This window comes from Amblyomma americanum, chromosome 5 (genome assembly GCF_052857255.1).
Source record: "Amblyomma americanum isolate KBUSLIRL-KWMA chromosome 5, ASM5285725v1, whole genome shotgun sequence".
NCBI classification, from domain to species: Eukaryota; Metazoa; Arthropoda; class Arachnida; order Ixodida; family Ixodidae; genus Amblyomma; species Amblyomma americanum.
The window spans coordinates 135,285,244-135,300,033 of record NC_135501.1 but is presented as its reverse complement, the minus strand read 5'-3'; the positions used below and the strand labels follow the sequence as shown (position 1 = coordinate 135,300,033).

The 14,790-nt window shown below is 52.9% G+C and overlaps 1 protein-coding gene across 1 annotated transcript; it reads right to left on the bottom strand.

Annotated features, from left to right (window-relative positions):
- Positions 1–5,656: 5,656 nt before the first annotated feature.
- On the bottom strand, positions 5,657–10,005 carry LOC144134216 (uncharacterized). Its single transcript, XM_077667175.1, has 2 exons — positions 9,073–10,005; positions 5,657–5,797 (listed from the first exon to the last, which is right to left on the bottom strand). The coding sequence occupies exons 1-2, from the start codon at positions 10,003–10,005 to the stop codon at positions 5,657–5,659; spliced, it is 1,074 nt and encodes a 357-aa protein (XP_077523301.1).
- Positions 10,006–14,790: the final 4,785 nt, after the last annotated feature.

Genomic DNA, 14,790 nt, shown 5'->3' with positions numbered 1-14,790 from the left:
TAAAAACATTTATTTGAAGTCAGTTACGCCCGCCCAGGATCACGATGGCTGTCTCGATCCGGCGCGATCAGCGATTTTTGGTCGCTGGGGCCCATGCTCGTTACGGAAGCAACACCTGCCGGCGCTGAATCGCTAAAAAACGCAGTCTTCAACAAATACTGTATGAGCACGTTCTAGCACCGCAGGAAATATGGAAAGAAAGAAAGTGTACAAAACGGAAGAGCAAATTTTCTGCGTGCTTTGTGCGCATACTGAGGCACCGCAAGGACGTAGATAGGCGATTGGTTCACGAGGCCAGAGGCTCACGGTCTTTATTAGAGCTAAAACGTCAGTCAAGGAGTCTGGTATTAAGGTCTAAAAGTAATGATGCCCAAAAGAGTACCCATGCTATAAACGCAGTGTGGTGGCGGCACGGGATGTGCTCTTTAGACAATTAGTTTTTCCCACTTTTGTCACTTCCAGACGGTTCCGGTCTGCTCGCGGAAGGCCCAGGCTGATCGGCGGCAGTTCTATGTTGGCTGGTGGAAGTTGACGATGTCCCAGCACCGTCGCCCTGCGACCTGGCGCGGGGGGCTGGCTGAGCCGGCCCTGAAGGTCCTGGTGCAGTGTGTTCTTCGGAAGGCCCCCCGGGCTGCTCTACCGCTTCCTGCGCACCATCGCCGCCAGGTTGTGTTGTAGGTGCATGAATTACGTCGGCTTGCACACCCGCTTCGGACTGCGCTTCTTGAAGCCCTTGAGGCGGCTGCCAACGCTCTGTGGTGCTATGTTCCCCGGCAGAGGTCGGGTGACGCTGACGTGTTCGGTGTGGTGGTGGCGGTAATAGTACTCCGGATTCAGTGGCTGTGTTGTCGCCTCTGGGACGTAAGAGGAACCCCCTCTGCGTCAAGGTGTATATATAGGGCAAGTCTTGACCAGGCATCATCGCACCTGGATAAGACAGAGACCTGGAAACGCCTGCTCTCGTCGATGAAGGTACGTGTAGGGAACTGCTCGTTGAGGTAGTCGCGCTGGGATATAGCGGAATAGGACGCAGAATTCCAGGCCTCCGGGTGGGATCCCAAGAACTGCTGCTTCCCGAGGTAGAAGCAGGCCACGGCAGGAGGACCAGTGATTCGTTGGGATCTCCGGGACGAAAGCAGCCGTTCGTGTTTGTTGAATCGGAGAAATCCGCGCGCTCACTTGAAGTGGCTGCGTCAGAGGGCAGTGTTGGCGGTCCTGCAATCAGGATAGGAGGGCTGGGTTGACCCTCTTCATCCATGACAGGACGGTCAGGTTCGCTCTGGAAGGTGAAGAAGATGCCCGAGCTGTCGACCTGGGACGAAAACAGTCCGCTGGGGGTCGAGACCGACGCCCCGGAAGAACTGCGAGAATCAGATAGTTCGTAGCATGTGGACTCCTCGTCCTCCCCCGGGCGCTCAGGCCGTTCAAGAGCCTGGGCTGTTGCAAAGGCTGCCACTGGCTCCGCTTCTGTAGATTGCAGCGATTCCGAGTCTGGAGACGTCGAGAGCTTGGGAACTTTGCCCGCAGGGACCCGAGAGTCGCCCATGTCCGACTCGTCACTCGATGAATGACGTTCCCTAGGGCGCTTTGGTTTTATGGTGCTCAGACCAGACGTTGATGGCATCGAAGGAGACATTTGCATTTTGCACTCAGTGCCAGCACGTTCTTCGTCTGTCTGGGTCGCCGAAGTCTGCTTGAGCGGCGATGGGCGTGATTTGGCCGCAGGTCCGAATAGTGCAGGCTCCGCTTCAGACTTCAGAGCAGGGGACGGCAAAGCCACCATTTTGATGTCGGCGGTGGAGGTCGATTCGGTGCCCATGACAGCAGGAGACACCTTGGCTTCCGCGGCGGGAATTGCGACTGCGGGCTTCAGAGGATGAGTGGAGTCTTTCATCTCACGCTCCAAGTCCAGAAAGGCGGAACTGTCGGCACTTTCCGGTCCTTGTGCAGGGTCAGCCGGTTCTTCCACTGGCTCCTCGAGGACTGCCGCCTCAGCTGCTGACTGACGGCTGTCGTCCATAGGCTTACCTTCTACGTCTGCATCGGCTGAGTGGTCGCTGTCGCCTCTGAGCCTTGTTTCAAGCTCTGCAGCGGTTGACGACTCTTCGCTGTCGTCTCTGAGCCTTGATTCAAGCTCTGCAGCGGTTGACTCTTCGCTGTCATCTCTGAGCCTTGCTCCCGGCTCTGCAGCAGCTGGCGACTCGTCGCTGTCGTCTGTGAGCCTTGCTTCCGGGTCTGCAGCGGCTGGCGACTCGTCGCTGTCGTCTGTGAGCCTTGCTTCCGGGTCTGCAGCGGCTGGCGACTCGTCGCTGTCGTCTGTGAGCCTTGCTTCCGGGTCTGCAGCGGCTGGCGACTCGTCGCTGTCGTCTGTGAGCCTTGCTCCCGGCTCTGCAGCGGCTGGCGACTCGTAGCTGTCGTCTGTGAGCCTTGCTCCCGGCTCTGCAGCGGCTGGCGACTCGTCGCTGTCGTCTGTGAGCCTTGCTTCCGGGTCTGCAGCGGCTGGCGACTCGTCGCTGTCGTCTGTGAGCCTTGCTTCCGGGTCTGCAGCGGCTGGCGACTCGACGCTGTCGTCTGTGAGCCTTGCTTCCGGGTCTGCAGCGGCTGGCGACTCGTCGCTGTCGTCTTTGAGCCTTGCTTCTGGGTCTGCAGCGGCTGGCGACTCGTCGCTGTCGTCTCTGATCCTTGCTTCCGGGTCTGCAGCGGCTGAAGACTCGTCACTGTCGTCTGTGAGCCTTGCTTCCAGCTCTGCAGCGGCTGAAGGCTCGTCGCTGTCGTCCCTGATCCTTGCTTCCAGCTCTGCAACGGCTGAAGGCTCGTCGCTGTCGTCCCCGATCCTTGCTTCCGGCTCTACAGCGGCTGAAGGCTCGTCGCTGTCGTCCCCGATCCTTGCTTCCGGCTCTGCAGCGGCTGAAGGCTCGTCGCTGTCGTCCCCGATCCTTGCTTCCGGCTCTGCAGCGGCTGAAGGCTCGTCGCTGTCGTCCCCGATCCTTGCTTCCGGCTCTGCAGCGGCTGGCGATTCATCGCTGTCGTCGATAGGCTTAGCTTCGCCCTCTGCTATAACTACCGGCTGGTCGCTGTCGTCCGCAGGCTTTGACGTCTCTCGGTCGTCCATGGTGTCGTTTTCCGTCACTTATCACACTTTTCACGGCTCTTCGATAACCTTTGTCGTCGCGGGAATTGAAAATCAGAGCGCTGCCGTGCCTACTGCGGGTCGGCTGAGTCTAAAACGGCTGTCTGGTAGGTAGCGAGGTGTGCTATATATACTTGCAATGACTGCCCGCTTTGCACTCCATATCTGGTCACGTGTCGTTCAAGTAGAATTTTTATTCGTTAAACCGGGTGCCATTTCACATGAGCAGCGATGACATGCGCTAACAAAGAGAGGCTTGGTAATTACGAACGCAGTTTTTATCGGTGACTGTAATCATGACTGTGCATATAGCGCCCGTAACGGATGAGAAGCAAGGCATGCCGACCTATTTTATTCAATTACATTGCGGAATCATGACGTGTTGGAAATGAAGAATAAAAAAAAAGATAACGTCAAGAAAAATACCTAAAACCACTGAAAAAAAGGAAATTTCGCGCTCTCACGCCCGCTTGAAAAGTATACAGAGCAATGGAAAAAGTTTCACCCGTTGGCGAAGTATCAGCCCCAGTTTTCATCCTAATCTTGCACGTGTGGCCTCAGAGTATCGGTGTGCGCTCTCGGGCGCAAAGACAACTTGCAAAAAGAAAGAAGGATGCCCGATGGCTGGCGCTACCTCATCTTATGGGTCGCTTTGATCTATAGCGTCTCTAAACAGAAATGTTAAACGATCCGTCAAAAGTTACTGTGCATGGCCCTCGGCAACTGAGGATGCATGCGTTTTTGAAGCGTGCTAAGCGTGCTGTATACGCCAATGTGACGTTTCACCAACAGTTCTATTAATGAGGCGACAGTATTCGTGTGCTTTCTTCTTTTTTATTTTTTTAGAAGAGCGTCATACAGTGTGACAGCAATTGTGTGCCTTACGCACGTGTAGTTAAATACAGACTGAGAATCAGTTGAAGCTGGCTTCTATAGATGGATTACCGCGTTCGAATAAAAAGAGGGACTGTTTTAACGGATACGGATCTTTTGTTAGCTAAAAAAATTATAGACAAGTGTCGTAACCACCAACAATTTCCACGGGACAGCTGTGATGACGTTATGACCTTAAACACCGGGATCTCTGAGGCTGGGCTACCTCGTCACACACTTCCAAGCAGTGTATTTGGCCTCTCAGCCGCGGTTTCGAATCTACACACTAAAAAAAATTCTCACCCGTAAGGGTGCAGATCAGCTCCCCCCAGACGAACATCCTTTTGGGAGTTAAAAAGGGTGCAGAGATCAGCACGCTTCAGGAAGGGTACAAAGCATGAAAATTTAAAGGTCGCGCATCGGTCCAAGGCTTGTGCTTCATGGGTGGATTAATGTGGAGCACCCATCCAACATTCATTCGTAGAGGTTTTATGGAAAAATAGTACCCTTTAATGAGGGTGCAACCATTACGTCAACAACTTTATATTTTGCTAGCGAAGAAACGTCGAATAAAGAACGACAGAATCATTTTTGTAAAGAACAGTACTTTAATAGAGTGTTCTTTTCAACAGACCCTGAAGCACGCTTTTTTGAGAGTGCAGCGTTTTTCAAACTTTCGTAGTGTTTTCTACGCTCCTTTCTGTTCACATTAATTGTTACAGGGGATGGGGATGTAAGTGGGGGGGGGGGGGGGGGCAGTGGAGGGCGTTAACTTTGGTGACGCACAGTCTACATGTAAACATGCATCACTGCTCCGCCATGTACGAGATGAATAGACGGACATTTGCGTTGCGATTTTGTGAAGTGGGCATGCAAGGCGCTATATAGGTTTGCCTTGCATTATATCGCCATAGCTGAGCAAGTCGTGCCATTACAAGGTGCATGAAGGCGTTCACTTGCAGGCCGCAGGATTGAAGGCAACTGGACCGGTGGCCCGCTGCTGGTGTCGCTGGCTGAAAATGCGCTTAAGACCGTCGTTGAGAGGAAAGGTGCGAATAAAAAAGAAAGGGATGAAAGCCCTGCTGTTTTGCATTTATGTAAGTACATGATCTGTCGTGCTGGCTGGAAAGTTGATAGAAGGGCACGAAGTGCCAGTCGTATTTTCAGCGCTACAAAAACTTGGAGGCTTGTGCGTGAAAGTGAACACGAAATGAAACGACGTGAATAATGAATTCTCTTGCAGATTGAAGCATCAAAAATAAATTGTAAACTCCTAACCAACCCTTACGAAACCGAACGCGACAACGAACCAGTCAGTATGTGGCAGGTGCGATGAAAGTAGTGGTTGATTTATTGATTTATTGTAAAGTGTTAGAGCATATAACGCCTTGACCCAAAGAGAACCGAACGGCGCGTGACACCGCCACGAGGAGGGAGCTTAGTTCGGCTGTACTTCGGCGTCATCATCTTCGGCGGCTGGTGCCGCTCGTGCTGTGTAAGGCCGCTGCTGCTGCTGCAGTAGCCCCCCCTTTATGTATTGAAGGAGTCCGGTGAAGCTAGAAGCCGGAACGATACGGGCCGCTTCTGAGGAGTGGCAGGGAAAGATGGCGGACAGCAGCCAGCCTGTTGGGGTAGGGACACCACACATGAAGGTCACGTGGGCAGGGCGTCCTCGGTGAAGGCTGGCTTCAAGCTGTCGATTGAAATGGTGACAGTGCGCCCATGAATGTCGACGATGGAGAACTTGGATGTTCTTTCGAGTGCACGGGACGAGCCGTCGTAAGGGCGCTGAAGCTGCTTGCGGACAGAGTCTCAGTGGATAAAGACGTGCGTGCAAGTCGCTAGTTCAGATGGACCATGTGAAGATGGCCGAAACTGGAGTAGGAGATGTGGCGCTCGGAGAAGACGGCAGAAATGGCGGAGCTGCGTCACGTAGTCGGTAGCGTCGGGACTTGTAGACGAATCGGTGGATTCGAAAAATTCACCAGGAAGACGCAGGGGTGAGCAGAAGAGAAGTTCTGCCGGAGTGCAATGAAGATCTTGTTTCAGTGTAGCAAGGAGGCTGAGCAGAACCAGTGGTAGGGAGGCAGTACAGTGGGTAGTGTTGAGTTGGGCTTTGAGGGATGTTTTTAGCGAATGGTGGAAGAGTTCGATTATGCCGTTGGCGATGGGATGGTAAGCAGTGGTTCCAATTCGGGAAGCTTCAAGTAAAGTCATAAGTTATTAAAAAGTGAAGATTCAAACTGGGTGCCACGGTCAGTGGTGATGGTCGAGGGAATCCCATGTCGGGAGACCCAGCAGGCGACGAAGGTTCTGGCGATGGTGTCACTGGTGGCGTCAGGCAGAGGGAACGCTTCGGGCCAGCGAGTAAACCAATCGATGCAAGAGAGAAGATAAGACTGTCCAGCGGAAGGTGGCCAGAGACCCAAGATATCGACGTGGACGTTATCAAACCGGGCTGACGGCGGAGGGAACGAGCCGAACGGAGAGGTACTGTGTCGCTGAGTTTTAGACTGCTGGCAAGCCAGGCAGGCGCGAGCCCAGGCGCGCACGTCCTTGTTGATGTCGAGCCAGACGTAACGTTTTGTGAGAAGATGCTGCGTGGCGCGAATCCCGGGATGGGACAGGCAGTCGAGGGCGCCGAAGACAAGACGACAAAAGGCAGGGGGAATCAAAGGGCGCAGCGTGCCGGTCGAAGTGTCGCAGATGATGGGGATGGGGCACGAAGGGAGGAGAATTTCACGGAGAACCAGTGAACGAGGGTTCTCACAAACGTCCATAACTTCCGAGCCATGTTGCTGCGCTTGTACGAGGGCGGCAAAGTCGAGGTTCACTGGTAGAGCAGCAGAGACGACGGAAGCAGTAACACGTGACAGAGCATCCGCCGGGGCATTGTCAAGACCGTGCACATGTCTGATGTCGGTCGTAAATTCTGCCACGTACGAAGGGTGACGAGTTTCACGGGGCGAGAATTTACTGCTCCCTGATTTGATGTCAAAAGTGAGTGGTTTGTGGTCGGTTACAATGTGGAACTGCCGACCTTCTAGGAGGTGCTTGAAATGCCGCACGGACGCGCACATGGCAAGATGGTTTGCGGCCGAAAGTACTGTAGCGGCTTTTGGCGCCGGAAAACTTGCGGGAGAAAAAATATAGAGGGCCCAAAGCACCATCCACGAGCTGGTGTAGCACGGCTCCAGCACAAGAGCCGGAGGCGTCGGTTGTGAGTCGTAGGGGTGCACCGGGACGCGGATGGGCAAGGAAAGCGAGGTCGGAGTGTTTCGCTTTGGTGACCTAGAAAGAATCCAGAGCAGCTGAAGACGATGTCAGTGGTGCAGAGTTTGTTTTCTTGCCTTGAAGCATGTCTGTCAATGGTTTCAGGAGGGCCGCACAGCGGGGGACGAAACGGCGATAAATAAAAGTTGGGCTGAAGCTTCGCTAAAGTGTTAAGCAGGGATATCTCGAAGCGAAAAGCGTTTATCAAGGCGTGGCTCTCGTTATTCTGGCGTTTCAGCCGCATGTCTAGCCTTGCACTTTTCATATCTTCTCTGCTTTTGATCCAACTCCCACGCTGCCACTTCTGGGTCTTCTTCTCCTCCTTCCATGGCGAAAGGTCAGACGACGGAGGCAGTGCGCGGCGACGACGACCGCTGCCGCAGCAGCGACCACCTGCGCTCCGCGTGACGTCACTCGGTTTCACGGTCAGACGACGGAGCCAGCGCGCGGTGGCTACGACGGCTGCGGGAGCAGCGGCCACTTGCGCTCCGCGTGACGTCACTCGGTTTCACGGTTAGACGACGGAGTCAGCGCGCGGTGGCTACGACGGCTGCGGGAGCAGCGACCACCTGCACTCCGCGTGACGTCACCCGGTTTCGCGCAAGCGCAGCTGTGACAAATCTGTACTGTGGCTCACGCGAAGCCCGGTGTTGACGAGCCTAGTGAAGCTTTTCGCTTCCAAATTTATAAGACGGAGAAATTCACGGAGCTTGCGGATTGAGGCAGGCTGCGGAAAGTCTTGAATGGCCTGGACTTTTGATGGGAGAGGCCGGATGTCGGAGCGGTTGACACGGTGTCCAAGGAAGTCGAGCTCCGACTTGCCGAGTTCACATTTCGCTCTGTTGATGACCAGGACGCAATCAGAGAGACGTTGAAAAAGCTGCCGGAGCTGGTGCAAGTGTTGATTCGTATCGCGGCTGTATACAAGGAGGTCATCGATATAGGCCATGCAGAAAAGTAGACCTCGTGTAGCTGTGTCCACGAAGCGTTGAAATGTCTTGCCAGAGTTATGGAGGATAAATGGCATGCGGAGTTATTCGAAGAGGTCTAATGCTGTAATGATTTCAGTTATGGGTACTACGGATGGTTCTACAGGGATTTGGTGGTAGGCCTTGACGAGATAGATTTTAGAGAAAATTGTGGCGCCATGCAGCGCGGCGGTAAAATCCGCGATGTGTGGTAAGGGATAGCGGTCCGGAACGGTAGCGTTATTGAGGGCGCGGTAATCGGCACAATCCTCCAGACCCCTGGGGATTTCTTCGGTACCATGTGCAGAGGGGACGCCCATAGGCTAGATGAAGGCCGTATAATGCCGAGCATGTCTTTGAACTCGTTGCGGACGATCTGTAAACGGTCTGGAGCAAGGCGACGGGCTCGAGCGTGTGTGGGCGGGCCAGTGGTCACAATGTGATGCGTGATCCGGTGTTTGACGGGCAATAAGAATTTGTTAGGACGGAGCAGAGAAGGGCATTCAACCAGGAGGATCTCGTAGGCCGACTGTAGTGGGCTGGGTGTAGCACGTGGCACGTTTTTCTCGAAGACGGAGGCCCTGAACAGAGAAGTTCGTCGCGGTGTCCACGAGACACTTGCTGCGCATGTTGACCAGCAGATTGTAGTGGCGCAGGTAATCAGCTCTGAGGGCTGGGTAACGTACGTCCGCGACGAGGAAAACCCATCGGAACACGCGTCGGAGGCTTAAACTGAGTGTGAGAGCATGTTCGCCGTACGTAGCGATGGTGGCTAGGTTTGCAGCTTGTAGCGATGGGCCAGTGCGACGAGTAGGGGAGGACGCTCACCTCTGCTCCGGTGTCTTCGAGAAAACAGACGCCAAAGATGTGGTCGCGAATGATGAATAAGCGGGTGTTCTCCGGGGTGACACCACTTGCCGCTTCTTGTAGTGTCGTGGGAAGTTCCCTGGAAGGGACAAGGAGGGCTACACCAACGCGCTGCTTCACCGAAGGTGATGTGATACCAGCAGTCGCTGGCTTGAGGAGGTGGGGTAGGCAAGGTGAGGTCTGGCGACGGGAAGGCGAGAGAGAGCGGGAGGTCGACAGTGCGGCGATCTGGCATGTGAGACGGGTGACTTGGGCGTGGAAGTCGTCACGGAGGCTCTGAAGGTCCACTCGATAGGGAAGAGATGACGGCGGGGTGGGAGGCTGCGGGACTGCGCCGAGAGAAATTGTGGAGTAGGAAACGTCCGTGATGGAGTCCGCCAGCTCAGCCAGCTTCTGCAAAGACAACCCCTGGGCGGGGACGAGCACCACGTGGACCGACGAAGGCAGGCGCTGAAGGAAAAACTTACGCAGGAAAGCTTGGTCGAAGGAGGCAGCTTTGTCGCCCAGGAGCTGCTGGAGCCGCCGGAGCAACTGTGTTGGTTTGCGGTCCCCCAGTTGTTCGAAGAAGATGAGCTGCTGCAGGCGACGATATTCCGAGACGGCTGATCGCTTGGTGGGCTCAGCAGCCAACGTGTCAGGCGGGGCCGAGGCGAGCGGAGTTATGACGAGGTCGCGGACTTCGGCGGCAATCTCAGGAGGTAGCGACGCAGCGACGTGATGGAACTGGTTCGTCTGGGAGATGGTGCGGCCAATAGTGAACTGGCTGTTGACCTGAGCGAGCCAGAGTGGAGGATCGGGCGTCGAGAACTGAGGAAGGCGAAGGGACAGCGCAAAGACGGTGCTGGAGGGTTCGTCACCGGGCACGGCGGAGGCGTTGTCGTCGGCGTTGGCCATGGTGGGCGCGGGTGTTCCTGCGGACGTCCGTAGCCACCAGTTTGTCGCACCAATCAGTATGAGGCCGGCGCGATGAATGTAATGGCTGATTTATTGGCTGAGGTGCTAGAACATATGATGCCTTGACCCAGAAAGCACCGAACGGCGCGTGACACCGGCACGGAAGAGCTCAATCCGCCTTTTTCATTTTCCTGTGCTGCCACCTCGCGTACAACGCTGGAAGCTCACTGGTAGGGTACTGCGCGCCCAACCCGGCCGGACTGAGTGCCGCTCCAGAGCACGTTTTGTTGGAATCTTTCAACCATGGCGTGTCCTGGGCAGCACCTGGTACCTGGAGGATTTCTAGGGTTGACTGATGGCTGGGTGCGAAGTCCGAGGCAGGCTACAGTGCCCACCGAAGAGCAAATTCTTCAGTATCTCCATCATCCGGCATGCGATGCGAACACCAGCTGAGCAAGGGCCGCCGCTTCAGAGATGAAGGCTACATTCGGAACATAATGTTCAATGAAATATCCCCGATCAGTGAGGTTGGCGTTTTCCGCTGTATATGCCTGCCATTCATGAAAGGTGGATACTACATCGTGCACGCCGTAGTACAGAAAACGACTGGGGACAACAGTTTCCACAAGCAATCGTTGTGCTCAAGCGCTGCCGAATAGCTACACGAGCTATCAAAGCGCAAGCGTTCTCGCAACAAAGCAGCTCTGCTAGCATTTCACTGTATTTTCCCACAACACACTGCTGCATAGGTTAAACAAGCATGCGCGTCCATAAAGACGAGCGTGAGAGGCGCACATTGATCCATTCCGGAGATACCACGCAGAGCTCTTCATCATGGATATGATTCGAACACACGCATAACGCACCTTCTTCTTCTGCCTGTTAATACATGGCACATACCCACACCGGGGGATTGGTCAGGGTGTAGTGGCATAAACAAGAAAATATCCATAGGAGATTATGACAAAATTTTAGCACCATGCGTGAATGATCTCGTAGCTTCTTTTTCGTTGCCCGCTCCATCGCGCGTTGAAAGCGGCTCACAGCACTTGCCCATTTGGCCTTCTTGCTTGAGAAAGCAAAAAGCGTCGGAACGAAGTTTGGGTGCCGTGGTGACATTCGAGGCCTTCCTGCCCATGAATAAAACACTTCGTGATAGACTGCACACGCATTTAAACCCAGTACCTCGTCCGTACCTGTCACAAAGTGATTCCCGCACTGTCTTGACGTGTTTGACGGTGCCCAAGGGCGGCCACGATCGTCGAGCCGGCGAACTGCTTTTATCCACGCTTCGCGTCGAAGGCTGTCCCGGGAAGCGAAAAAATCCGAGTTTGCTTCCCTTTACATATTGGGCATTGCAGCCGTATGCAACACATTTCTTAAGTATCGCCAAATGCGTCGCGCTGAACGCCCGACGCCTGCAGCAACGCACCCCGCGTAGGAAGCCGGTTTGTTTACACTCCCACGGCCGGTCTCGACGGAGCGCGCGACCCTTCCAATATGTTTCGCGACACCGCCGCCAGGGGATGGGCGCATGCGCAGTCGCGTCGTGAAAAAGGCGGATTAGGCTGCACTTCGGCGGCTGGTGCCGCTCGTACTGCGTAAGGCCGCTGCTGCTGCTATAAAGTCCATCGCAACTCCAGAAGCACCATATACGTTACGCACGCATCTGTCTCGAAGCCTTTTGAGAAACACTCTTTTCTCTTTTATCGATCCTCTACCTGCCCCCGCCTCATTATGCACCCTGTCACATGACTCGACGTGCCAATCAGAGAGCAGTGGAAGCTTTCACGTGCTCTGACTGCTGCGCTGTTGCGCTGCTGGCACTCCGCCAACTCATCGACTCTCCTCGTCTGACGTCGTACATCGTTCTAATTGGTTGAATGTGGTGTGACGTCATGACTTCTGCCGATCAGCCGTGAATTAATGTGACGACGGGCATGTTTTTTTTCCCTCAGAATGTAAGCTCTAACGTTGTCGCGCTAAAGATTCGTAGCATGTATCGAAGGGGTAGCTGTCATGCGGCGCGGCCTACATGGGCCAGCGGGGAAGGTGCATGAAAGGAGCGTTGAGCAAGAACCGCTACAAGAGCTCTTTACTTTACGCAACTGGCAACCTGCCTCGCATCGCGTTTTTTAAAGGCGGAAGTGAATTGCTCACAGAGGCTTGCTCTCAAGCTAAACTTTTCAATTGAACCCGCAGGGTGGCTTTGCCGCTTAACGTAGTGGTTAGGCAGCAAAAGCAACTTTATGAAAAAAAAAATGTCAGGTAGGTGGCTCGAGGGTAAAAAAGAAAGTGAAACAGCTATTTGAAATTAAAGCTTGTAAATGGAGACTATGCGGAAAATATATGCATCTTTGCAAGAACTAACAAAACAGTTGAGATGAGCAAGGCTCACTACGTGCGCGAAATAATTACTGCTGTCATGCTACTTACCGATAGGCGGCGACCAACATTATAATGAGCTCGGTATTCTCACTTGTTGCTACCAAAAATTATGACACGCAAGAGCACATGAGTATCTGTGGGCGCAATTTATTGACTCGTGGAATCCAGGTAGTCATTCAATTTCTTTTTTATATTGCAGGCGTAGTATAAAAGAGCCCATGCAATAACGTGTCCCGCGCTTTTTTTCTTCCGGGCGCAGTTCATTAAGTAGTATTGCAAAATCACGGTTACTTTGCTTTTAGTGACTCTTTTTAAATACAGACATTAGCTTTTCGTCAAGAACCTAAGTAGAAGGTGCATTTTGTCCTGTTCGAGCGAATTAAATGAACGATACCGTTATTTTCACATTCAAACATCTTAAATAGCAGGCATCCATTCCGGAGGACGCAAGATAGGAAGCAAATAAAATAAATTGAAGGTGACAACAAAACCGAATAAAAATTATGCAGTGAAAGCGAAATGCTGGAGGTCAGGTAAAGTAGGTGATTTCAGTTAACGACGTGCAAGTAAAATCAGAAAGGTTTGAAGTTCCAATTCGAGCATAACGAGCGGTTCATAAATTGGACTGGCGGAATCCTAGGTGCCTCGTCAGGGGTGCAAGATAAGGGTATCAGTTGATTAGAAGAGCATAGGGGAAGAAAATAATTCTAGTTTCTTAAAGATAGTACTGAGAGAGTTGTCCATGCAAAATGCAGCAAGAAATGAACGTTGCGTAACAGAAATATCGCAGTCGATATCGCAGTCGACGACGCAGCGACTGACGTCTGTTTTCTTCACTGCGTTATAAGCACCCACGAACACTTGTCCCATTTCGCGGCCAAGCATGACACAGCGAAATTTGTCCCGTCACACATCGCGCCGCTGTTATAGTGTCATACACAAAATAAGCTATAAGTAGCCGCGAACAGAACAAATTGTTGAAATGACAGCGTGTTGACAACAATACCAGTATAGCAGTTTTCAGTAGCGGTCGACTTGACGTCAATGCGCTACAGCGCAGGTCACGAGGGACCATTTTTTTTTCTTTAAAGCTAAGTGGTTGGCTGTAAAATGCTACGACGCTTTAATTGCCCCAGCCTCGCGTTTGGGCGAGAAGTGAAATTCTTCTGTGAAGCCATCATTACGAATCCTATGTAGCGTAGAAGAGTGACTTCCTCTTTTTTTTTTTCTGGCCTATTTACAGCGGGCTTCGCTTCGCCATAACTTGGAACCGGAATGCTGGGTAACTGAAAACACTTTCAGTTACTTAAATATCAACATTTATCGCAGCAAACCACAATAATATGGTTAATTAAAGAGATAGAGAGATGTTTTTAACGGTTATGAAGGGATTGATGAAGAGCTAAATAACACAAGCACACACACACACCCTATCCACTCCTTCTCCACATCCTCACGCACGCACGCACGCGGAGACGTAGCGTTTCGTCTTTTCTAGCATTTTCTCTAATTTTGCATTACCAGCTACATCTGGATGAAAGACTCCAACATTTGAAATTGATTGTTGCCCTGGGTTACTCGCAGCAATGATCCAGTGGCAATGACTCATTACTACAGAGCTGAAGGTCGCTGGTTCGAGCCCGGCCACGGCAACCTTTTTTCGATGGAGGATAAATGCAAAAGTGCTTCTGCAACGAGATTCTGCTGCACGTTGATGCAGCCCAAGGGGCCCGAATTAATCCGCAGCCTTCTCCACACATGGCGAACCCCTTATCTCGCCCCTCGCATTTTGTGCGTCAAACTCCGCTGATCTGTTTCCTCTGGTTTTGTGTCATAACATCAGAGCAGCTTTTTTTTCAATCTTCGTTGACACGTTAGTTCTCATTTTTGTTTTTCCGAGCCTTGGATGGAACAATCGCCCGCGGGAATCCGAACGGTGGCGGCGCGGTGTTTTTCACGTCAATGCATGTCCGAGGAATTTAGAGCAGCGACCCCTCCGAGAAAGACACACGACCAGAGAACGACGAAAAAGAAGGGGGGAGAGGAGGTCCGCATCCAAACTTCGCAAGGAGACAGGCGTGGGAAAACAAAACAAAAGGCAGACACACAAGACACGAAAAAAGATACGTAATAGAAACACGCGCTGGTGCTTCCTACACAGGACGTGAGTTGGTGTTGCGTCGAGGTGAGTTGCTGAGCGAAAAAAAAAAAGGTTGACTGAGTCAGGACGACGACGTATGTGCTCGGCGCGCAAGAGGGAGGGGAGGACACGATGCCGAGAAAGAAATCCAGCGGTATGTGAAAGAAAAAAGAGCGGCGAGGGTGAAACCGGTCTTCCAACCACCCTCTCTTCTCCAACCCGCCGCAAGCTCTCACCGGCCCTGCCGGCCGGCTTCT

What these genes read in the sequence shown, in the direction of transcription:
- LOC144134216 (XM_077667175.1), bottom strand. Translation starts at nt 10,005, where the DNA reads ATGGCCAACGCCGACGACAACGCCTCCGCCGTGCCCGGTGACGAACCC. An exon ending in TCGAAGACACCGGAGCAGAG is followed by an intron (nt 5,798 to 9,072) that starts GTGAGCGTCCTC and finishes GTCCGCAAGCAG; the next exon opens with CTTCAGCGCCCTTACGACGG.